The sequence below is a fragment of the Mus caroli genome, unplaced genomic scaffold (assembly GCF_978045245.1).
Source record: "Mus caroli unplaced genomic scaffold, Mus_caroli_1 scaffold_7, whole genome shotgun sequence".
Classification (NCBI taxonomy): Eukaryota; Metazoa; Chordata; class Mammalia; order Rodentia; family Muridae; genus Mus; species Mus caroli.
The window spans coordinates 25,739,026-25,765,536 of NW_028227262.1; the positions used below are offsets into that span (position 1 = coordinate 25,739,026).

At 38.7% G+C, this 26,511-nt stretch overlaps 1 protein-coding gene across 1 annotated transcript in view; it reads right to left on the reverse strand.

Annotated features, from left to right (window-relative positions):
• The window catches only part of LOC110296705 (C-type lectin domain family 6 member A-like), a 42,707-nt gene extending 16,715 nt beyond the window's left edge, over nt 1-25,992 (reverse strand). The window contains exons 1-3 of the mRNA XM_085839598.1: nt 25,971-25,992; nt 25,331-25,420; nt 18,709-18,810 (exon numbers count right to left, since the gene is read on the reverse strand). Of these exons, the coding sequence (XP_085695724.1) occupies nt 18,709-18,810; nt 25,331-25,420; nt 25,971-25,992 (214 nt within the window). The remainder of the gene's footprint in view (nt 1-18,708; nt 18,811-25,330; nt 25,421-25,970) is intronic.
• Nucleotides 25,993-26,511: the final 519 nt, after the last annotated feature.

Here is a 26,511-nt window from a genome sequence, read left to right on the forward strand (position 1 = left end):
GATGATTTTATAGTATAAATAAGCAACCATAAAATTTCTACCAGAGAACTTCTATAGCTGATAACTTCAGCAAAGAGGATGAATATAAAATTAACTCAAAACAGTATCCTTCTTTTAAACAAATGCTAAATGGCATGAGAAAGAAATTAGAGAAACAACACCTTTCATGGTAGCCACAAATAATACAAGCTATCTGGTGTAAGTGTAACCAAAGATCTATATGACAAGAACTTCAAGTCTCCAAAGAAAGAAATTGAAGGATAGTAAAAATGGCCATCTTACCAAAAGCAATCTACAGATTCAATGCAATCCCCATCAAAATACCAACACAATTCTTCACAGACATGGAAAGAGCAATTCTCAACTTCTTATGGAGAAACAAAAAACCCAGGATAGCCAAACAAAAATACTTAATGATAAAATATCTTCTGGGGGAACAACCATCCCTGAGCTGAAACTGTACTACAAATAAATAGTGATTTAAAAAAAACAAATGGTATAGGTACAAAGACAGGCAAGTTGATCAATGGAATAGAATCAAGACCAAGAAATAAACCCACACACCTATGGACACTTAATCTTTAACAAAGAAGCCAAACCATACAGTAGGAAAAAGGAATCTTCAGCAAATGGTGTTCATCTAGCTCTGTCTACATGTAGAAGAATACAAATTGATCCATGTTTATTACCCTGCACAAAGCTCAAATCCAAATGGATCAAGGACCTCAACATAAAACCAGGCACACTGAATCTTATAAAGGAGAAAGGGGAAAATAGTCTTGAATGCCGTTGCTGCACAGGAAAAATGTTCCTAAACAGAAAACCAATGGCACAGGTTCTAATATCAACAATTGCTAAATGGGACCTCTTGAAACTGAAGGGTTCTTCTAAAAGCAAAGAACACTATAAGTAGGGGAAATGACAACCTATTGATTGGGAAAAGATCTTCACTTACTATACCTGCCATGGAAGACTAGTATCCAAATTATATAAAGAACTCAAGAATTTAGACTCCAAAATTCAATTAACCCAATTAAAAATTGGGTACAGAGCTAAAGAGAGAATTCTCAACAGAGGAATCCTAAATGTCCGAGAAGCACTTAAACAATTGTTCAACTTAAATGAAAATCAAAATGAACCTGAGATTCCACCAAGCAGAATGGCTAAGATTAAAAACACAAATGACAGTACATACTGGTAGGGATATGGAAAAAGAGGAACACTCCTTCGTAGCTAGTGGGATTGAAAACTACTACAACTACTCTGGGAATCAATCTCTCAATTCCTCAAGAAATTGGAAATAGTTCTACCTGAAGACCCAGCTAGACCACTCCTTAGCATCTACCCAAAAGATTCTCCACCAGACCACAAGGACACTATGTTCACAGCAACCTTATTTGTGACAGCTAGAAACTGGAACCAATCCAGATGTTCCTAAGCCAAAGAATGGATACAGAAAATGTAGTTCATTTACACAATGTAATGCTGTTCAGTTATTAAAAATAAGGACATCATGAATTTCACAAGCAAATAGGTGGAACTAGAAATTATCATCCTGAGTGAGATAACCCAGACCCAAAAAGAATGCATGGTATTTACTCACTGATACGTGGATATTAGTCAAAAAATACAATATACTCATGAAACACCTCTACAGACCCTAAGTTCAACAAGAAGAAAAGTCCAAGGGACGATGCTTCAATCCTACTTAGAAGGGGAAACCAAATAATCATGGTAGGCAGAGGGATATAGGACCTGGGTAGGAGAGGGGAGAGGAAGGGAAAAGGGGCCAAGATCAGGTATGGGGAGAGACAGGATAGAAGCCTAAATGGCTAGGAGATTGAATGAAAATAAGCAGCTGCTGGGAGTTGGGGATGGAGGCAGGGGAAACCTCTAGGTAGTCCCAGAGACCTGAGATGAGAGAGGTTTTCAGGATTCAATGTACATGACCTTAGCCGAAATCACTTACAGTGGGAAGATGGAACCTGAAGAGACCACTTCCAGTAATTAGACAGGGCCTCCAGTGGAAGGATGAGAACACCAACACACCTTCAAAATTTTTTGACCTAAAATTATTCCTGTTTAAAAGAAATGCAGGAACAAAAATAGAGAAGTGACTGAAGGAATAGCTAATGAGTGACTGGCCCAATAAGAGATCCATCCTATTGGCGGGCACCAAATCCTGACACTTGGGTTGACGCTATGTTGTGTTTGCAGATTGATATCTGTCCTCCAAGAGGCTCTACAGTAGCTGACTGAGACAGATGCAGCTACTTAGAGCCAACCATTGAACTAATGTCCAGAACTCAAATAGAAGAAGAAGGGGAAGGATTTAAAGAGGTGAAGGGGATGGCAACCCCACAGGAAGACCAACAGTGTCAAATAAACTGGACACCTAGGAGCTCCTCATGAATAAGCCATAAACCAAAGTGCATAAACAAGCTGTGCACCTACCCTGCCAGAGAAGAGTCACCCTCCAGGGAGGGCTCTGAACCCGGATCATAGGTGAAATCACCATCTTGTATCCCAGGTCTCTCAGAGACCAGTCCACACAGGAGAGCATGTGGGCCACAGAAGCAACAGAACTTCTTGGACAGGGTCTCTTCGGGCCTTCATCCTCAGCCAGGAGGCAGAGCTGAACCTCAGACCTCTGTGCACCTTCCCTGCCAGAGAAGAGTTTGACTGCAGAGAGTGCTCTGACCCCTAGGACTCAGGAGAGAGGTGGACTCCTGGGAGTGCTGACAGAGGCTTGCAGAATCACAGGAGGAACAAGCTCCAGCCAGAGACAGCTAGAACATCTAACACAAGAGAGTACCAGATGGCGAAAGGTAAATGTAAGAATCTTACTAACAGAAACCAAGACCACTCAGCATCATCAGAACTCAGTACTCCCACCACAGTGAGTCCTGGATACCATAACACACCCAAAAAGCAAAATTCAGATTTGAAATCATATCGCATGATGTTGGTAGAGGATTTTAGGAAGGGCACTTAAAAAAATACAAGAGAACACTGCTAAACAGGTAGAAGTCAATAAAGAGGAAGGAAAAACAAAAAAAAAACCTTAAAGAATAGCAGGAAAACACTGCTAAACAGGTAGAAGTCCAAAAAGAGGAAACACAAAAATCCCTTAAAGAATTACAGGAAAACACTAACAAACAGGTGATGGAATTGAACAAAACCATCCAAGATCTAAAAATGGAAGTAGAAACAATAAAGAAAACCAAAAGTGAGACAACTCTGGAGATAGAAATCCTAGGAAAGAAATCAGGAACCATAGATGCAAGCATCAGCAACAGAATACAAGAGATGGAAGAAAGAATTTCAGGTACAGAAAATTCCATAGAAAACATGGACACAACAATCAAAGAAAATGCAAAAAGATCCTAACTCAAAACATCAAGAAAATCAGGAACAAAATAAGAAGACCAAACCTAGGGATAACAGGTATAGATGACAAGGAAGATTTTCAACTTAAAGGGCCAGTAAATATCTTCAACAAAATTACAGAAGAAAACTTCCCTGACCTAAAAAAAGAGATGCCCATGAGCATATAAGAAGCCTACAACAGAACTCCAATTAGACTTGACCAGAAAAGAAATTCCTCTCGACACATAATAATCAGAACAACAAATGCACTAAATAAAAATAGAATATTAAAAGCAGTAAGGGAAAAAGGTCAAGTAACATATAAAGGCAGACCAATCAGAATTACACCAGACTTCTCACCAGAGACAATGAAAGCCAGAAGACCCTGGACAGATGTTATACAGACCATAAGAGACCACAAGTGCCAGTCCAGGCTACTATGCCCAGCAAAACTCACCATTACCATAGATGGAGAGATCAAAATATTCCATGGCAAAACCAAATATGCACAATATCTTTCCATGAGTCCAACCCTTCAAAGAATAATAAAAGGGAAAACACCAACACAAGGAGGGAAACTATGCCCTAGAAAAAGCAAGAAAGAAACTTTTCAACAAACCAAAAAGAAGATAACCGCAAGAACAGAATCCCAACTCTAACAACAAAAATAACAGGAAGCAATAATAACTTTTCCTTAATATCTCTTAATATCAATGGACTCAATTCCCCAATAAAAAGACATAGACTAATAGACTGGCTACATAAACAAAACCAAACATTTTGCTCAATACCAGAAAGCTACCTCAGAGATTAAGACAGATACTACCTCAGAGTAAAAGGCTAGAAAAAAAATTTTCAAGCAAATGGTCCAAAGAAACAAGCGGGAGTGCCCATTCTAATATCAAATAAAATTGATTTCCAGCCCAAAGTTATCAAAAAAAAAAAAAAAAAAAACCAAGGAGGGGCACTTCATACTCATTAAAGGTAAACTCTTACCAAGATGAACTCTCAATTCTGAGTATCTATGCTCCAAATGCAAGGGCATCCACATTCATTAAATGAACTATAGTAAAGTTCAAAGCACACATTGTACCACACACAATAATAGTGGGAGACTTCAACACCCAACCCTCATCAATGGACAGATCCTGGAAACATAAACTATACAGAGACACAGTGAAACTAACAGAAGTTATGAAACAAATGGCTTTAACAGATATCTACAGAACATTTTATCCTAAAACAAACAGATATACATTTTTCTCAGCACCTCATGGTACCTTCTCAAAAATTGACCTTATAATTGGTGGCAAAACAGGCCTCACCAGATACATAATGAAATTATCCCATGCATCTGATTAAATCACCACAGACTAAGGCTAACCTAATCTGCAATACCAACATAAATAATACAAAGCCAACATTCATGTGGAAGCTGAACAACACACTACTCAGTGATAACTTGGTCAGGGAAGAAATAAAGAAAGAAATTAAGATTTTTTTTTTTTAGAATTTAATGAAAATGAAGCCACAACATACCCAAACTTATGGGACACAATAAAAGAAGTCCTAAGAGGAAACTCATAGTTCTGAGTGCTGCTGAAAAGAAACTATAGATAGCATACACTAGCAGCTTGACAGTACACCTGAAAGCTCTACAACAAAACGAAGCAAATTCATCCAAAAGGAGTAGACAGCAAGAATAAATCAAACTCAGGGCTGATGTCAACCAAGTGGAAAGAAAAATAACTATATATAGAATCAACCAATCAGGAGCTGATTTTTTTGAGAAAATCAACAAGATAGAGAAAACCTTAGCCAGAGTAACTAGAGGGCACAGGGACAGTATCCTAATTAACAAAATCAGAAACGAAAAGGGAGACATAACAACAGAACCTGAGGAAATCCAAAACACTATCAGATCCTACTACAAAAGGCTATACTCAAAAAAACTGGAAAATCTGAATAAAATGGACACTTTTCTAGACAGATACCAGGTATGAAAGTTATATCGGGATCAGATTAATAATATAAATACTCCCATGTCCCCTAAAGAAATAGAAGCAATCACTAAAAATTTCCCAACCAAAAAAAGCACAGGACCAGATGGGTTTAGTGCAGAGTTCTATCAGACATTCAAAGAAGACCTAATTCCAATTCTCCTCAAACTATTACAGAAAATAGAAACAGAAGGTACTCTACCCAATTCATTCTATGAAGCCACAATTACTGATACCTAAACCACACAAACCCAGCAAAGAAAGAGAACTTCAGACCAATTTTGCTTATGAATATCGATGTAAAAATACTCAATAAAATTCTTGCAAACCGAATCCAAGAACACATCAAAATGATCATCCATCATGGTCAATTAGGCTTCATCCAAGGGATGCAGGGATAGTTCAATATAAGGAAATCCATCAACCTAATCCACCATATATACAAACCCAAAGAGGAAAACCACATGATTATCTCATTAGATGCTGAGAAGGCATTTGACAAAATCCAAAACCCATTCATGAATAAATGTCTTAGAAAGATTAGGAATTCAAGGCCCATACCTAAACATAATAAAAGCAATATACAGCAAACCAGTAGCCAACATCAAAATAAATGGAGAGAAACTAGAAGCAATCCCACTATAATCAGGGACTAGACAAGGCTGCCCACTCTCTCCCTACCTATTCAATATAGTACTTGAAGTCCTAGCCAGAGTAATTAGACAACAAAAGGAGATCAAGGGGATACAAATTGGAAAGGAAGAAGTCAAAATATCACTATTTGCAGATGATATGATAGTATATAAAATGACCCTAAAAATTCCACCAGAGACTACCTAGACCTGATAAACAGCTTCAGTGCAGTAGCTGGATATATCATTAACTCAAACGAATCAATGGCCTTTCTCTACAGTAAGGATAATCAGGCTGAGAAAGAAATTAGGGAAAAAACACCATTCTCAATAGTCACAAATAATATAAAATACCTTGGTGTGACTGTAACTAAGGAAGTGAAAAATCTGTATGCTAAGGACTTCAAGTCTTTGAAGAAAGAAATGGAAGATGTCAGAATATGGAAACATCTTCCATGCTCATGGATTGGTAGGATTAATATAGTAGAAATGGCTATCTTGCCGAAAGCAATCTACAGATTCAATGCAATCCCCATCAAAATTCCAAATCAATTTGTCACAGAGTTAGAAAGGGCAATTTGCAAATTCATCTGGAAAAACAAAAAACCTAGGATAGCAAAAACTATTCTCAACAATGAAAGAACCTCTGGTGGAATCACCATGTCTGACCTCAAGCTGTACTACAAAGCAGTTGTGATGAAAAGTGCATGGTACTAGTTCAGTGACAGACAGGTAGATCAGTGGAACAGAATTGAAGACCCAGAAATGAACCACACACCTATGGTCACTTGATCTTTGACAAAGGTGCTAAAGCAATCCAAGTGGAAAGAAGACAGCATTTTCAACAAATGGTGCTGGCTCAACTGGCGGTTATCATGTAGAAGAATGCAAATTGATCCATTCTTATCTCCTTGTACAAAGCTCAAGTCTAAGTGGATCAAAGACCTCCATATAAAACTATAGACACTGAAATTTATAGAGGAGAAAGTGGGGGAAAGCCTCAAAGATATGGACACAGGGGGGAAATTCCTAAGCAGAACAGCAATGGCTTGTGCTGTAAGATCAAGAATTGACAAATGGAACCTCATAAAATTGCAAAGCTTCTGTAAGGAAAAAAAAACTGTCAATAAGACAAAAAGACCACCAACAGATTGGGAAAGGATCTTTACCTATCCTAAATCTGAGAGGAGACTAATATCCAATATATACAAAGAGCTCAAGAAGCTGGACTCCAGAAATTCAAATAACCCCATTAAAAATGGGGTACAGAGCTAAACAAAGAATTCTCAACTGAGTAATACTGAATGGCTGAGAAGCAGCTGAAAAAATGTTCAACAGCCTTAATCATCAGGGAAATGCAAATCAAACCAAACTTGAGATTCCACCTCACACCAGTCAGAATGGCTAAGATCAAAAATTCAGGTGACAGCAGATGCTGGCTAGAATGTGGAGAAAGAGGAACACTCCTCCATTGCTGATGAGAATGCAAGCTTGTACAACCACTCTGGAAATCAGTCTGACAGTTCCTCAAAAAATTGGACATAATACTACCAGAAGATCCAGCAATACCTATCATAGGCATATACCCAGAAGATGTTCCAACTGGTAATAAGAACACATGCTCCACTACGTTCATAGCAGCCCTATTTATAATAGCCAGAAGCTGGAAAGAACCCAGATGCCCATCAATAGAGGAATGGATACAGAAAATGTGGTATATTTACACAATAGAGTACTACTCAGCTATAAAAATAATGAATTAATGAAATTCTTAGGCAAATGAATGAATCTGGAAAATAACATCCTGATTGAGGTAACCCAATCACAAAAGAACACATATGATATGCACTCACTGATAAGTGTATATTAGCTCATAAACTTAGAATACCCAAGATATAATTTGCAAAGCACATGAAAATCAAGAATAAGGAAGACCAAAGTGTGGATACTTCTTTCTTTTTTTAATTTTTTTATTAGGTATTTTCCTCATTTACATTTCCAATGCTATCCCAAAAGTCCCTCATACCCACCCCACCACTCCCTTACCCACCCACTCCTCCTTTTTGGCTCTGGCGTTCCCCTGTTCTGGGGCATATAAAGTTTGCAAGTCCAATGGGCCTCTCTTTCCAGTGATGGCCGAATAGGCCATCTTTTGATACATATGCAGCTAGAGAAAAGAGCTCTGGGGTACTGGTTAGTTCATATTGTTGTTCGACCTATAGGGTTGCAGTTCCCTTTAGCTCCTTGGGTACTTTCTCTAGCTCCTCCATTGGGGGCCCTGTGATCCATCTAATAGCTGACTGTGAGCATCCACTTCTGTGTTTGCTAGGCCCCGGCATAGTCTCACAAGAGACATCTATATCTCGGTCCTTTCAGCAAAATCTTACTAGTGTATGCAATGGTGTCAGCGTTTAGAAGCTGATAATGGGATGGATCCCTGGATATGGCATTCACTAGATGGTCCATCCTTTCGTCACAGCTCCAAATTTTGTCTCTGTAACTCCTTCCATGGGTATTTTGTTCCCAATTCTAAAAAGGGGCAAAGTGTCCACACTTTGATCTTCGTTCTTCTTGAGTTTCATGCGTTTAGGAAATTGTATCTTATATCTTGGGTATCCTAAGTTTCTGGGCTAATATACACTTATCAGTGAGTACATATTTTGTGAGTTCCTTTGTGATTGGGTTACCTCACTCAGGATGATGCCCTCCAGGTCCATCCATTTGCCTAGGAATTTCATAAATTCATTCTTTTTAATAGCTGAGTAGTACTCCATTGTGTAAATATACCACATTTTCTGTATCCATTCCTCTGTTGAGGGGCATCTGGGTTCTTTCAAGCTTCTGGCTATTATAAATAGGGCTGCGATGAACATAGTGGAGCATGTGTCCTTCTTACCGGTTGGAACATCTTCTGGATATATGCCCAGGAGAGGTATTGCAGGATCCTCCGCTAGTACTATGTCCAATTTTCCGAGGAACCGCCAGACTGATTTCCAGAGTGGTTGTACAAGCTTGCAATCCCACCAACAATGGAGGAGTGTTCCTCTTTCTCCACATCCTCACCAGCATCTGCTGTCACCTGAATTTTTGATCTTAGCCATTCTGGCTGGTGTGAGGTGGAATCTCAGGGTTGTTTTTATTTGCATTTCCCTAATAATTAAGGATGTTGAACATTTTTTCAGGTGCTTCTCTGCCATTCGGTATTCCTCAGGTGAGAATTCTTTGTTCAGCTCTGAGCCCCATTTTTTTAATGGGGTTATTCGATTTTCTGGAGTCCACCTTCTTGAGTTCCTTATATATATTGGATATTAGTCCCCTATCCAATTTGGGATAAGTAAAGATCCTTTCCCAATCTGTTGATGGTCTTTTTGTCTTATTGATGGTGTCTTTTGCCTTGCAGAAGCTTTGCAATTATATGAGGTCCCATTTATTGATTCTCGATCTTACAGCACAAGCCATTGCTGTTCTATTCAGGAATTTTTCCCCTGTACCCATATCTTCGAGGCTTTTCCCTACTTTCTCCTCTATAAGTTTCAGTGTCTCTGGTTTTATGTGGAGTTCCTTAATCCACTTAGATTTGATTTGGTTCCAGAACTCAGCAGAAAGTAGCCTGGATACTTCTTTCTTAGAATGGGGAACAAAATACCCATGGAAGGAGTTACAGAGACAAGTTCGTAGCTGAGACTGAAGGATGTACCATCCAGAGACTGCCTCACCTGGGGATCCATCCCATAAACAACCACCAAACCCAAACCCTATTGCATATGCCAACAAGTTTTTGCTGACAAGGCCCTAACATAGCTATCTTTTGTGAGGCTATACTAGTGCCTGGCTTATACAGAAGTGGATGCTCACAGTCAACAGGTCCCCCAATGAAGGAGCTAGAGAAAGTAGCCATGAAGCTAAAGGTATCTGCAACCTTAGAGGAGGAACAACAATATGAACTAACCAGTAACACCCCCCACCCTGAGCTTGTGTCTATAGTTGCATATGTAGCAGAGGATGGCCTAGTCAGCCATCAATGAGAGGAGAGGCCCTTAGTCTTGGGAAGATTCTATGCCCCAGGGGAATGCCAGGGCTAGGAAGCAAGAGTGGGTGGGTTGGGGAGCAGGGCAGGGGGAAGGTATAGGGGACTTTTGGAGAGGAAACTAGGAAAGGGGGTAGCATTTAAAATGTTAATGAAGGAAATATCTAATGAAAAACTTAAAAATAAATATAGATCTACATTGAGAAGGTCTCTGAATTGATAGGAAAAGGAAAAATGAGACTTTGGGACTTTGACAATTAGTCAGAATGGATCTGGCTGAAATTGTGGCACCTTTTACTAATGCCGAAATTGCCTCATTATTGGCACAAGATGAACACTGGCAAAGAGCATGCACTAATTTCTTGGGAGAGATTAACAACAGATACCCTAAAAGCAAGCATCTTCAGTTCCTAAAAAGAACTAACTGGATTCTCCCTCATCTAATAAAGGAAACTCCAATATCTGCAACCCCTACATTTTACACTGATGCCAGTATATCAGGAAAGACTAGATATAAATCAGAAGATGTAAGTAAGAGCTGAGAGTCCCTATTAAGTCAGTTCAAAATCTGAATTATATGCAATACTCATGGTGGTGTCAGATTTTCAAGAGTCTCTTAAGATAGTAACTGGCTCTTAATATGCAGAGAGGGTTGTTTTACACGTGGAGACTGCTGAGCTTATTCAGGAGGATTAGAAATTGGCTTCACTATTTATTCAGATACAACAAATAATTAGAAATAGAAGTTCTTGAAATTGGTCAGCTATTGATTAGGAAGTATACTAGAGGCTTCAGGATTCCATAAAAAACACCATGTTAACAAGAAAGGTTTAAAGAGAGAATTCTCTATCACTTGGCAACAAGCCAAGGAAACTGTAAGGTAATTGCCTACAGGAACTAAGCCTAAGGGAACCCAGAGAAATGACATTAGGAAAATGGTGGTCATCCATTTTACATAATTTGATAAACTGAAATATGTGCACCATACTGTAGACACATATTCAGGATTTCAGTAGACAACTGCTTTAGCATCAGAAAAGGCTTATTCTGTAATTACATATTTGTTAGAAATTATGCCCATTATGGGAATACTCATACAAATTAAAACAGACTATGGTACAATATTTATCTATAATAAGATAAGACAGGTTTTTGCATATTGAGATCAATAAAGAAAGACTGTCTTTCTTCAGGTTAGTTTGATCACATAATCAAACTGTAATATAATTTTGTATACATGCCATTGTAAGAATTGTATGTAATAACAAGTAATGAAAAATTTGTACCCAGTGTTATTGGCAGTGTATAGACATTTTAGTCTCAGCTGGTTCCAGAGCTGTCTCCATATACAGAAACACAAACATCATCACATACACAACACCTATTTTGATAGTTATGTTAGTCTTCCTTTTCTTCTCTGTCACCAAGGACTGCAGGAGGCCTCCCTTTGTCATGTCTGATTTTTATCAACTTGGAAGGAACCCATGGCTTTTCTTTTCCTGTGGAAACATAGGCATAACCCCTCCCCCAGGGTAACACATTTCACATTTTCCATTCTGATGCCAGCCTGTTTATATTAAGGATATTCTGGCAGTCGTCTTTCTTTATTGATCTTCATTAACCAATCTGTACACCCTACACGCTCCATGTGAATCTCTTTGCAGAACTATATGTTGCTTGTAAGTTTTGTATACTGCAGGATGAAAGAAGAGAAAGACAGCCCTGACAAGATGCACACTCCGAGATGCTGAGATTCTGGGACCTTCCATTCCAGCTTTGTTTTTTATTCTACCTCAACTGCATTGAAGCTACTTCTTTTAAAGACTTGCTTCCAGAACTTGTCCAGAACAGCTAGCTTATCTATCCAGCCTTTCAGACTGTCATCGTCAAGATATCAGCTAAGCAATTAACTTTCTAAGTACATAATGACTGGAAGGCGAATGATGCTAGCTAGCTCTCCTTTGGTAAAGCCAATTTTCCTATTTCCCTTTGGGCCCCCAGAAGGAAATTCTTCACCCCAATTCAGCTGGAAGCAGACAAAAGAAGATCATCATCCAGGATCCTTATGCTGGAGTGGATGGTTCTGGTTATTTTATAAATTATATTGTCATTTAAGGGATAGTTTACAAATGTAGTTTTAGACAAGGAGGGAACTAAAGAGCTTAAACTTAGGGATTTCTACCTTTCCTTTCTTCGTCTCTATCCTTCTTTCTTAGGTAAAAGGAAAGGGAGTGGAAGAGAAAGGGGAGAGATAGTAATATGATAGAAGTTAGAGAAATAGACAAATAGGGGTAGGTTAGCAAATTTAAGTAAAACATATTTATAATTGATACAAAGTTGAAGTTATAATCTTTTACATTGGTACAGAATTTATTTGATACAAATTTAAGTTTTGATTGATATGAATTTCTTATTGATATGAAATTGGGATTAATATTATTACTCTCATATAGCATTGTGCCTATACAACACATTTAAGAATACAAGACATAGACCCAGCCCTTCTATAACTGCTATTATAAACTGTTTTTAAGATGATTAAGCAATATGAGATAAGAGCCAGATAACAAACTCATGGTGCTAAGTTAATTAAAAGGGTGTTTCTGAGATATTTCAAATAGAAATGGCTAAGAGTAGCCAGGGCTTAACAGTTCAGAAATGCTTTGGGTAGTCAGAGAGTCTTCAAAGGAGTCAGAAGTCCACAGAATACAATGTTTATGGACATTTCTTTATTAGAGATCATTTGACAAGGGACCTGTCTGCTCCTGACTGCACCTCCTTCTTAGATTCAAAGAAGAAATTGAACATCAATAAAGCTACTCCAGTTGTGGTGAGACAGCCACTAGGCAAGATTTTCTTCAATTCATCTATAGACAAAATACTGTCCAAAATAAAAAAAAAAAAAAGACACACTTTGTGAAATATTCGACTGGTAATCTCTGCCAAGATGGGGTAATCGGCCCTTAAAAATTCTGCATTACAAAGGTCTATCAGAGATCCTGGGCCAGAAGATGGAAGACTGATGCTCCAATGTTTGGAAGAATGAGGGACTGTCCAGGTGATCAGCAGTCTCTATAAATTGGCTAAGTTTTGGAAGCTATGTTTTGTGCTTCTCATATTTTGAGGTAATATTAGTCATTCTTGGATTTCTGATGGTGTTGAAGACAGGTAGTCTCATACCCAACCCAAACTGTTTAGCATTGAGAAAGATGATATAGATTTGAGAGAATGGTTTTCACATGGCATACAGTCTAAAATCAGGACATAAGTCAGATGTAGAATTACAAGTCTTTTAAGTTAGGATAAATGACAGAGTGCTTTATTTAACTGACAAAATTGATGAACTGGGTGTTAAGTGTATCTTATACTTTATAAATTTTAAAATGGTAATAGTTATACTTAATTTATATCTGAGGGAAAAGAGCCTTTTAATTGGACAAAAAGGGGGAAATGCTGTGGATTGCCCTGGTGCTGGGTTTGTATCTTGATGCTAATTGTGCTTTCCCAAGAGGGGCTGCCTAGGATGAGGACGGAATCACATACTCAGGTAACATCTTGTGAACCTTCTCACCGTTTTAACTTGTAAAATAAAAGCTAGATTGTGCAGTTGAAGGGAAGGTGGAGCTGAAAAGTTTTAGGAAGGAGGAGAGAAAAGAGAGAGGACAGAGGACAATGGGGGGGGTGGAAGGAAAATGGAACAGAAACACGTGACCACAAGTTATAATGGATCTCATAGCTGGGGAATATAGTGGTGTAATAGTGCACCTGCCCAATCTAGGCAGGCAGCTTGTATTCATATTAATGGAGTTGTGTTTTCTTTGCACAGGCTTATTTGGGTTGGAGATTTACCACCACAGTGTTGGTCACCATTATGAAGAACTTCGATATAAATAGATAGATGAGAGAGAGAAAGAGAGAGAGAGAGAGAGAGAGAGAGAGAGAGAGAGATACATTATTCTGTATCTTGAGAAACCTTACCCAATATTCTACCATAGTGTAGGCTATATGTGGGAACATCCTTCTAAAATTATACTGTGAAATATGAAGAAAAATCAGGATTTTCACATTTAATTTAAAATATAATTATAAAAATATAAATAAATATATCATTTTTCCTTCCTTCACTTCAATCCTTATTGTGTCCCCCACTTCCTCTCAAATTCATGACCTATTTTTAGTATTATAAGAGAGCTACATGCAATGGATGACTGCCAAGAGAGGGAGACAATCTTCTCCAGGAATGTGCCTCCGATTGGTTATCCAATACCAGTAGTTAGCCTGAAATGTACGCTTTTGTCAACCGAACCTTGCCTAGCAAGATGTAATAAAACTAGACATAAGCCCTCATATGAAGCTCAGGGAGGCTACCCAGTAGGAGGAGAAGGATACAATGAGCAGGATGCCTACTCTTTTCTGAAAAGAAACAGTAGAGCAGTGGATCTGGGAAATAAGGGAGATGTTTGGACTGGGAGGAGGGGAAGGAAGGGAGGCTGCAGTTCGAATGTGTTGTATGAGAGAAGAATAAATTTTTCAAAATAAATAAAATTTTGAGATCATTTTTTTCTCAGGTTCTGAGGGAGGGAGAGAGGGAGGAGATAGGACAGAGAGAGAGGAGATGTGTGTGTGTGTGTGTGTGTGTGTGTGAGAGAGAGAGAGAGAGAGAGAGAGAGAGAGAGAGAGAGAGAGAGATTGCAGAATACTCAGTTCTAATTTGAATGCCTATACCACACTTCTTAAGCCCAAACTCAGAGATTATTATGAAAAATGGAATAGAAGGTTGTGAAAACCAGTAGTGGATGACTGCAGGGAACAAGCCATTGCACATATTAACTCACAGCAGTTGTTACTGTATGCTCAAGACCTCTACAAGATCAAGTATGGATTAGAAAGAGTTCACAAGGTATCAGTCCTTGCCTACAAGCTGCTGGCAGTGATGGCTGCTGGAAGAGAAGAGCCCATTTTCAGAGATGTGGCTCCTGTGAGGATACCCATGCTCCAGTAGATGGCTCCACACCCACGCACATACAGGTAGCAGTGTGGACTTGGAGGGGTAAGGAGGAAGTTGGGAAAGAAAAGTCATGCAAGTGATATGGGAGGAATTAGAAAAAATAATTTCTATGGCCTCCATTGAAGAAAGTTTATCAGTCAATGGCTGTACAAATCTTTGTGTTCTATATATATTATATACACATCATGATATCTCATATACAAGTGATTTCCAATTCATCATATACTATTCTTTTGACGCTGTTTTATTTTCTTTCATTGGACAATTGTTGCAAGAGTATCACGACCCTACAAAGAAATTAGATTTTTTTTCTGTCATAGGCTTATGTGCTTCGACACCTTGCATATCCACTCTTCAATCCTAACATGACCATTACACAGAACTGTTCACCATGCTTTAATTTTTCTCTCTACCAGATATACTAATAGTATTTGCCTCTTAAAAGGCCTCCCTAAAATTTTCACAAGGAGCACCTTTAACTTTTGGTATACATGCATCATAAACTTAGAGTTGAGTGATGTTCACATAAGAAAAGGTCCATTCATAGACTTTCCTAAGCAGGTGTACATATTCTGATTTTGATGTGTAGTTCTCAAATTACAAGTGAAAGTGAACATTTCTAGAAAATAATATTTGTTGAATGTATGTATTTATCCTTCTATGGCATGTCTGTCCAAATATTTTATTCATTTTTGTCTTTTTCTAATTCATTGTGACAGTTTATACATTCTTTATTAATTAGTGATTAGTGTTATTAATTAGTGATTGAAACATTTTCCAGCAAAGAACTTTTAATTCTCTTCCCTCTTGTTATATCTGTTTTGTTCCTTAAAAAGGGAGCTGGGGGTGACCAAGTTTCAAGGTCCCCACACAGACTCTCACTCTCTGTTATTGACACTTTGGGGATTTATCTTCTTCAGTTGTGTGAAATAGAAGTTGGGTATGGATTCTGAAGCTGCCTTGTGAAAAAAACGATTTTTTAAATTTTTCTGTGTTTTTTGGTTTTTCGGTGGGGGGATAGTTTCTTTATTTACATTTCAAATACATTTCCCAGTATCCATGCCCCACCCAAACCCACTATCCCATCCCCTCTCCCCTTGCTTCTATGAGGGTGATCCCCCACTCATCCACCTACTCCTGCTTCCCCGCCCTTGCATTCACCTACTCTGGGGCATCAAGCATTCACAGGACCAAGGGCCTCTCCTCCCATTGATGCCAGACAAGGCCACCCTCTACTACATATGTGGCTGGAGCCATGGGTTGCTCCATGTATACTCTCTGCTTGGTGGTTTAGTCCCTGGGAGCTCTGGGGTTGGGGGCTGGTTGGTTGATTGAAATTGTTGTTCCTCCTATGGAGTTGCAAACTCCTTTAGCTTCTCCAGTCCTTTCTCTTAACTCCTCCACTGGGGACCCAGTGCTCAGTCCAATAGCTGGATGTGAGCATCTGCTTTAGTTTTTGGATCATTTTCTCAGATGAAAGGTGGCTTCTGTATTTGGAGCACACATAAATCACCTTGTAGAGATTTCTATATGTGATGGGCTGACTTATAATAATGAGTGCCAAGGTGTCAGCCATGGGAGTAAGTCACCAAGAAAGCAGATTTGAGTTTTTGTCAGGTCCCTGGATGATCATGTTTCTAGCCAAAGCCACAACCTTCACCAGGGGATTTTGCATTTTGAGAATGAAATGGTTTTCAAAAAGTATTGTGTTGTAAATGTTCTAACAGCCCAACCTTACAATCTGGAAAAAGGAATGTTTGTAGAAGTATGAAACAAGCCGGGCAGTGGTGGCACAAGCCTTTAATCCCAGTACTTGGGAGGCAGAGGCAGGCGGATTTCTGAGTTCAAGGCCAGCCTGGTCTAAAGAGTGAGTTCCAGGACAGCCAGGGCTATAAAGAGAAACTCTGTCTCGAAACACCCCCCACCCCCAAAAAGGGGCACACTTAAAATGGTCTGCCATAAGTAGACCATTAGGTGATGTCAACAGTCTATAATAAATGTTATGGTTTAGTCTCTGTGTTCAATGTGATTAGACTAGCATTTCATACCTGCAATCCTCTTCCTCAAAAATAATTACTCAAATTTTAATAGAGGAATATCCTATAATATACCAGATTATTGTCATCCTGCTTAATCAGAATCATTTAACAATGGTGTTCTGAAAACTTACAACATGAAGAGAAGACTAAAAAGATGTGACAGTTAAATACAATGTGGTGTCCTAGAAGAGAGTCTGGTAATTGTGAACTTCAATCAGTATTGATATCAGTGTAAAATCACTAGTTTTACCTACCCTGTTGGCTTATATAAGCTGTTCATATAGGAGAGAGTGTGTGTGGAGTTGCAACAGAATCTTTATATAATCATGTGAAATCTTCTGCAATGTTCTCAAGGAATTTATTAAGCCTTAAAGGAATTTGTATTCATTATGCAGGGCTTCATTTTCTTCAAATTGTGTGTGTGTGTGTGTGTGTGTGTGTGCATATACTGAGAGGATAAAAAGAAAGTGTGCAGAGAAGATTCAAAATAAATAGAACCTAGAGAAATATAAGAATTATCAAATCCTTTTCACAAACAAAACTTGTATAGACAAATTGAGTTGTACATATCAGATTTTCTGGTCTCATAGAAATGTAGACTTTAATTCTCAGTATCTCACAATCTACTAGAAGTACCATGCAACTCCAGCAGACATCCCATACTCACGTTCAGGCCCTGCCAGGCAGAAGAACAGTAGGCAGCCTGCCCATTGGACATACTCCTTCATATCACATATACACAAACCTCCACCATCCCTCCACCACAACCACTTTGCCTAGTCCCTGGGCACAACTTCAGACTATCTCCTTCTCAAATGCAGGCAGGCCATACCAGACAGAAGAACTCAGGCTCAGAAGCCAGATCAGGTACCAGAACTCCAGATAGAACACTGTCCATTAAATCACCTCCACTCTTTAGTGTACCCCAACGCCACCTCCAAAACCCCTCCCCTACTTACCACTCTGTTCTAAATTCAACTCAATTTGAAAGCCCCTGCTCACCAAGGGGCCATGTCCGCCCCCAGAAGTCCAGCTCACAACTTAGGCAGAGAACTTCTCAACCACAGGCCACACAGACCAGAAGACAAGAGAAGCATCAGACACAAAAAAAAAAAAAAAAAACCATCCATCCAACAAGGACAAACTAGAAAATCAACATCTAGACCTGTAATCACTTGAACTAAATGCCTGGACACTGGGGTAAGAACACAATCAACATCCAAGGCATTATGTTGCCACCAGAATCAGCTATCTCACTACAGAAAGCCCTGGATATCACAACACAGCTGAAGCACAAGAAAAAGACCTTAGAATCAGCCTTATGAAGAGGATAGATGTCCTTAAAGAGAAAATGAATAAAAATCCCTTAAAGAAATGAAGAAAAAGACAAACAACACACACAACACTAACACACATATATAGACAACACACACAACACACAAAAATACACACCACTTACAGACACACCACACACAGATAATAATAAATCTTAAAACATACACCATAAACTCTCTCCCCCTCCTCTTCCTCTTCCCTTCTCCCACCCTCTTATTCTCTTCCCTCTTGCTTTCTCCCCCTCCCTCCTCATCCTCTCCCTCTCTCCTAAGTCCAGGGAGATATTGTAACTCTTCACCTGATACTGTAGTCTCTTCACTAAAGCAGGTGAGATTGGAATGGTATGTGTGAAGTTCAGATAATCTTCTATTGGGCTTGTCCACCATAAACTGGTAAGTCACTGTGAACAAAGAAGGAAATGAGTATGACATAGCCATTTCTGGAGCTTCATATCCGCAACATGACCCAGGACTCTCCTTCCATTATCCTACCCCACTTAAGTCCAACATAGAGGCATATAATCCCAGAATAGGTCCTCAGAAAGTCTAGAAAAGTTCTGGACTTAGAACTCAACTTGAATTCCTACCAACCACAGTCTCTCATGCATGCCAGGTATTTCTAGTGTACAGAGGCTTGGCTCTTTTAAGAAGCCCTGCTGTGCAGTAGAGCACTGAGGTTCCTAGGGATCTCTGGGCACCACAGCAGCTGAAGACTGAAAAGCTGACATGGAACCAGTAATGTAAATGCTAATAAGCAATACCCAGAGGAAAGAATTTAAGGAAATGAAATGCAAAGTAAAATATTGAGTTAGGGGGCTGGAGAGATATCTCAGTGGTTAAGAGCTCTGAGTGCTCTTCTAGAGGTTCTGAGTTCAATTCCCAGCAACCACATTGTAACTCACAACCATCTGTAATGGTATCTGATTCCCTCTTCTGATGTGTCTGAACATAGCTACAGTGTACTCATATAAATAAAATATATCTGTAAAAAAATAAGATATTGAATCAGAAAGGGGTAAAAGAAAAATAAGTTAAAACATATAGAAAGTATAACCTCTGAAGGAAAGAAATAGAAATGTTTTGAAGGATTGATAGATACTAAAGAAAGAAGCTAAAAGTAGACAGTAATAGAAAGAAATATTAACTTCGAAAATAAACTGAACCCCTCCATGAATGGTGAGAAAAATATGTAAAAATGTTTTCTATATGTGCATAGACACTGAATTAAAAACAAACAAAATGTCAACAGATGAAAAAATTTAGTTACAATAAAATAAAATGAGAGGATAATTAATGAGAATTAAATAAAAATGAAAAGAATAACCCATGTAAAGCTAGTAAATACCACCATACAGGAAGTCATAGCCCCATATAACCCCAACTACCTTAGCTAGCTTAAAAAGAGAAACATAAGATGAAATGATAAATAACTGAGATCAGCTTAATACCAATTATGGATTATTACCATTCTGATCATTCATATTTTATTTTTAATAGCCATAGTGGCTTTCTGTACCATCTCAAAGAAAAAAATTTTAGAATTATGAATAAACATTTTAAAAGATACTGTGACAAAGGAATTAAGACACAAGCCTGCAGTGCTATCATGTAATGGAATTCAAGAAAATCTTGTCCAGCAAACCATATATACACCCAAGGTTATGATGAATTTGGATGGCATCCCATTGATGTGCTAGATTTAAAACATTTAAAGAAGCTGTCACTAGATATGGTATGCATTCACCATTTGTGAAGGAACCATTAGGTTCTTGGGTGACTTGAAATAGAGTAATCCCCCGTGACTGGAAAGATATGACAAAGACAATATTAGAAACTGGTCCTCAGTTATGATGGTGATCATTGTAGAAAGAAGAAATTAAGGAGATAGACCGGAGAAATAAGGCTAGAGGTATCAATATTCCCCAAGATTAGTTTCTAGGTTAAGGTCTATATGCTGAGGTATAAATGGAGGTTGAATATAATGATGTCACCTTGGCCTTAGGTTTTATTGAAGCTTTAAGTGTTAGTAACAAGGCTGAAGAAACAGGGAAAAGGTCTGACCGTTTACCAAAACTATACAAGATCCAAAGGAAGCATTCACTGATTTTTTACAAAGATTGATTTCAGCTGTAAGAAGGTTATCACATTCAGGAGCTAGGCTAGTATTAAACAAAACTTTAGCTTCAAAAATGCTAATTCTGAACCAAAAATAGTAATCAGACCTTCAAAAGAGTGGTGAGGAACAATAGATGAGTCAATGAGAAATATGTCAGATAACGCTTGTGGTTCTGTTTTTCTGCTTCTACCCTTGTGGTGATCAAGAACCGCAGCACACTGAACCAGAAAAATGCAACAGAACTGAGTTCTGCGATCCATGTCTTTCCTTTGTGGGTGAAGACACTGGTACATACTAAGAGGGAAAGGATGAAGGAAAGTCCTGGACAGGTGGGTCAACAGGATAGAGAGTTTGGGGAAGATTTCCTCCAGAGATCTCATTGTTACAGCTCTTTAATATAACAATTCTTTTAGACAATATTCAATAAAGAAGCTCTCTCAGATGATATTCAACAACAACAAAAAAGGCTTGTGTGTATACTTTATTTGGACTGAACCAAGGGATATATAGTTTTTGAGAAGGGGGTAGGTATATCCAGAATGGGCAAAGGTCACTGGCTGAAGCTAAGGTACCGAGATGCCAAATTAGCATTCCTGGAATCTAGGGTGCTTGCTGAATGACTTTGCTGGGTAGGGAACAGATGAAGGGAATGGACCTCAAATTCATTATGGGATTAACTGACATTCCTCGGGTAAGCAGTATGGGGTCCATGATCTCCATGCAGAGCAGAGGAAGTCCCCCTGATTTCAGTATCCTGTAATTTTCTACCAAGCTCAGGGCTTTCTGGTAGTGTCAGAATTTGACCTTAGCAGCAGGGTTTCCTAGCATTGGATTTCATACTTATGATGCAACTATAATAGGAAAAATAATCTTTAAAGGTTTTAAGAAAAATCAAAATGTCAGATGTTCCAATTGTGGACATTAGAACACATGGGTCATTTCAAAAGGGATTGTAGGCAAGTAATTACTAGAAACAAGGTTTTGTTTTGTTTTGTTTTTGTTTTTGTTTTTGTTTTCCTAGAGATAATGCAAAAAGAAAGCCCCAGTCTTCTGGAATATGCAGGCAAAGTGGCAAAGGCTGACACTGAACTAATGAATGCAGATAATTAAGGCATACCCCTGTGGATAAATGCCCTAGGGAGCCTCCTACAAGCTATGATATCGAATTCAAGTCAGCCATCTCAGGTCAACAGGGGAGAAACTCCTCTGCAGAGCAATTAAACAGCACTGCCCCGGATGTAGCCAAGTAGCCCAGATACCAAAGCCAGAACAGGTTCTATACATGGTTCTAATGGATGTATAAATTTTGCTAACTTTCCTGCTCAAACTTAGAGCAGAGAATCATCTTTAGCTGATTTATGCATGCCACATATTACATGCATGAGTTAATGCACACACATATATGTATCTATATGTACAAACACACATATGTGTGTGTGTGTGTGTGTGTGTGTGTGTGTGTGTGTGTGTGTGTGTGTGTGTGTGTGTAAACTTATGTGTGTTTATCACAAAAGGACCAAGACACCTATGAAGACAAGACAGGTGATCTAGTCTCACAGACTGCCTCAGTAGCTATTTCCTCAAAAACTGCATCCAGGAAAACTTCAAAACACCTAGCTAAGATGGTTCTGGTTCAGGTTGTTCCAGCCAGGACTTCAGTTAAGCTCTGTAGTATCCCAACACACAGAAACTAGGCAGCAAAAGATACAGCAGGTCTCCCAGGTCTTATCTTAAAAGGAGTGAATTGCTAGATGTTAATGGACTTGGTCAGAGAGTAAACACAGTAAAAAAAGGTTACATTCAGGGGTTTCCTTCTTTCTTTCATTTTGCCTTTTCATTCTTTTTCTCCTATCTAATGTTAAGTAAAAAGAGGAGAGAGAAGAAGAAAAGGGAGGATATAGGAATGAAAGATAGATCATTGAATCTACTTTATACTAAACAGCATTAACAAGTCAAATATTGTACACTGGTATGGAATTTTGTATAATGATAGAAAATTAAGGTTGTATTTTTCTGCAACGTACTGTATATAAGTTCTAACTCTTCATTTAAATATTGGTATTTGAGCCAAGACCAGACAGTATGGTAATATATCTTGATCATTCATGATTGAAAGTATTCCAGAGACCAGCTTGAGCTGCAAGGTTCAAGTCCTGAAACCAGGAAGGGGTGCCAGCGAAAGTGAGGACACTGAGCTCCTGTTGACTTTCAAGCATGGGGCCCCAAATAGCTCCAATTTTATGTATTTTTTATGAACTTATACAATCATAATCCTGCTCTCATGAGCTGTGATGTCATTGGTTATTTTATTAAGAGAAATCATAACATCTTGCATAAAGCCCCCACGTTTCCTTTCTCCTACCCCTTCCCACTGGATCAATCACCATCTAACCTGATTTTCTGAAGCAAAGTACAATTTCAGCAAGCCAATATCAAATATTTAGACAGGTATGTCCCATAGGCACGCAAGCCAACTGGCAGCAAATGTGGTTACAAAGTTACACAAAGTGAGAGACAAATTAAACATTCCTATGTATCAATTCAGTTATCAGCTAGATAGCTACCCATATTCCACAGCACCGTTTTTAGTTGTGGACAGAGAAAAGTATCCATTGTACCAAGCAAACGTTCTTGCCATGTACCTATCAATTCCTGATATTAACTTTCTAAGAACTATTTTCAAGCCTATTGATCAGACATAATTTGCCTATTTTCTAAGACTCTATTGATCAGACCTAGCTTCCCCATTTTAAGTCTCTGTTGATTAACCATAGCTTCCTCATTTGAAGTCTCTGTTGAGCAGGCATAGTTTCCTCAGAACAATTATGCAAGCAGGACACACTGCTCTCTCCAACTGCCACTGGCAGCAGTTTCACTAGGGACATAACAGGGCCCAAAATACCCAGGTTGAATGATAACATATGGAAAATAAACAGAGGCAAAAAGAGGAGAGGAGGGTTATTGAGGAAAAACATAGATTCATCCACAGGGCTTTCAGCATGAGTGATCTCGGCCTTGCCCATGACCAACAAAGCAAAACAAAAATACTGCTCTGAGTATAGACAGCATAGTGAAAGTAAGGAAAGCTTGTAACACATGCAACCAAGGTATTAACTATACAGGCCACCAAGTTTACCACAGGTCGTTGTGAGGTTTATTCTATTGCTAGGTAATGTGATGCCAAATTCTAGCCCCAAAAGTCCTGGTTGCTACCAGGAACAACCAGATCCAACCCAAATGACACGATGTGACATTATCTCTCAAGTTATCCCTTATTAGTGAATAAAGATGCTTACAGCCTATATCTAAGCAAAATTGAGATAGGTAGGATTTGGGGTCTGAGGAGAACCATGAAGCAGGAGAAGGTGGAGAGAGGAAGAAGCTGCCATGGGGTAGGTGAATTATGAAAAGATAGCCTTGAAAGCTAGCCAATTGGAGTTAAGAGATATCCATATGGAATATGGCAAGTTATGAGTCAGGGTTAATGAAAGGGAAGTAGACATATTAGCATAGAGGGTAGATATTTGACCAGTTCAAGTGCTGATTAGGGCTTATTATAAATATAAAGGCTATATGTCACTTATCTGGGAACTGAATGATCAAAGGCAGGATAGAAAGCCCAGATTGAGTCCTTGCCATGTGGGGAGAGATTTCCATGGGCCTTGCCATAGTAGAAACACTTGCCATTAGTGAAACACTCATATGCTGTTCCCTGAAGATACTGCATGGCCACCACCATGGGTTAGAGTACTTTAAACATATAAAGACTTGTAAGGGGGGTGGATTTGATCACAGTGCATTGTATAGAAGTATGTAAGTTTTCAATACTCAATAGAAATATTTCTAAGTTAATATTTTGTTCATGAGTATACACACTAAACTATGTCAACAAAAATGTACTTTCTTCACTATTTTAAGCAAATGTTTCTACTTCATGTTTTGGGTCCTGAACTTTGGTTTCTTGAACAGTAAAATAACTATCCTTAATGACCATAATCAATGCCTTTAATCTTGACTGTGCTAATTAACTCAGATTCTGCTTCAGTGAGATGTCTTTGGATCTCAGAGCAGACATGAAGTACTTCCTCTTCTTAGACTATGCAGTAAGTACTGTGATCATTTTCACAGCAAATACAGAACAAGACTATAGACCACAAAGAACATCATGAAAACTTCTCACACAATAAACTTCAGATGTGATTTTATGGAAAGATGAAACAGGGCAGAAATATTTTATTTCTTCAATTATCACCATTTAATTTGGTTAATTTTCCCTCTTATTTTGAGGGGAAAAAATCTCTTATGAATTAAAGACTTTGAGCTGCTGATATTATAAAATCAATTAGACTTGCACTCTCAATAGAGAGTTGTGAGCAGAAACAATGATTACCGGAAGGCACTATCACAGACAAGTTATGAATAATGTGTGTTAACAAAGCTGATCAAAGAATCTTATATATCTCAATGATCAAAATCATGATGGGGAAGAAAACAACAAGGAAGAGAAGGCAAGAAAACCATGCCATTGCATGTAAGGGTAGAGCAGATAATGGGATTAAAAAAAACCAGCCTCAGCCTGGTGGTGGTGTCACCCCATTTTAATCCCAGCACTTGAGAAGCAGAGGCAGAGGCAGGATGATCTCTGTGAGTTCAGAGCCAGGGTCATAGAGAGAGTTTCAGGACAGCAACAGACTATAGAGATAAACAGTATTGGAAACTCAAAACGAAACAAAAGAGCTCCTGGGAGTCTCTGTGGGAGAGACCAGATAGTGCCCAAAAGAGACACCATTCAGTGAAGAACTTACCCACACAACTCGCGATGAAACAGGTGCTGAGGAGTAAGATGGAAATCAGAGCAGCCATCCAGAGTCTCAGGGACCAGCAGACTACCTGCCCTGTCAGATGGCAAGCAGATATATTCACCAGATAGTAAGTAGATGTACTCACCACAGGACCAAAAAACTTAGAGCAATTAACGACCAGACAAAATGCTCAGAATAATTATGAACGTAAAGTAGGAAAAAGTTATCAAATCTCTAGAATAAATGACCAAGTCAGTTTTGAAGCATGTGCACATACCCACATGGACACACACACATACACACACACACACACACACACACACACACACACACACACACAATCTAGAATCATTTCATCCTCAGGCACCTGCAATTTCCATGACCTTATATTTTAATCTTAATTATCACAGTCTTCTGTTGATGTCTTTTCACATCTCCCTTCAGTATATGGTTTCTTATTTGTTCATGGCTTCTGGCTCTGATATATCATACTTCCTTCAAATCCCGGTGGTTCTGCTGTCTTGGTCCACTCCATCACTTCAGCCTGCCCACTTGGCTGTATCGTTACCCCAGGCACCTCATCATCACATCACACGCTCCCACTCCTTCCCCTCACCTGATGATGCAGGAATGCCCACCTCACCTTGGGCCGGTCTTTCCTGCATCGTTATTGAGCTGTATGTTCAGAAGGTCACGGGCTTCTTGTATTTGTCTCTCTGAAATATGACTCAGGGTCCTGGCCCCTTTCAATAAGGTCAGTGCTCACAGTCAACCTTCACACACCCTAAGCTAAATTCACTAGAGATGGCCAATGCTGTACATATATAAGTCACGGTAGTCTACACTTCTCTCTATTTAAGAACATTGGAAAGAGGAAATTGAAAAACATACCTGATATTGTTCCTGAAAACTCTCACGAAAAGGTTCTCATAACTTGTTGAGTTCCTAATGTGGAAATCTCTCCCACCTCAAAAGAAATTTATCTATAAACAATATTTACATTGTTTATTTACAAAACTTTATTTGGTTTATTTATTTTCTATAAGGCTTAATTCATATATTGAATGGGGTTCTAGGAAACAATAAAACATTTGATTGAATGGCTAGAACTTAGATGTTATAAGTTAATGTAGTAAAAAATAATAAGCCGGAATATGCTGAAAGATGATAAAGTGGTTGGTTGT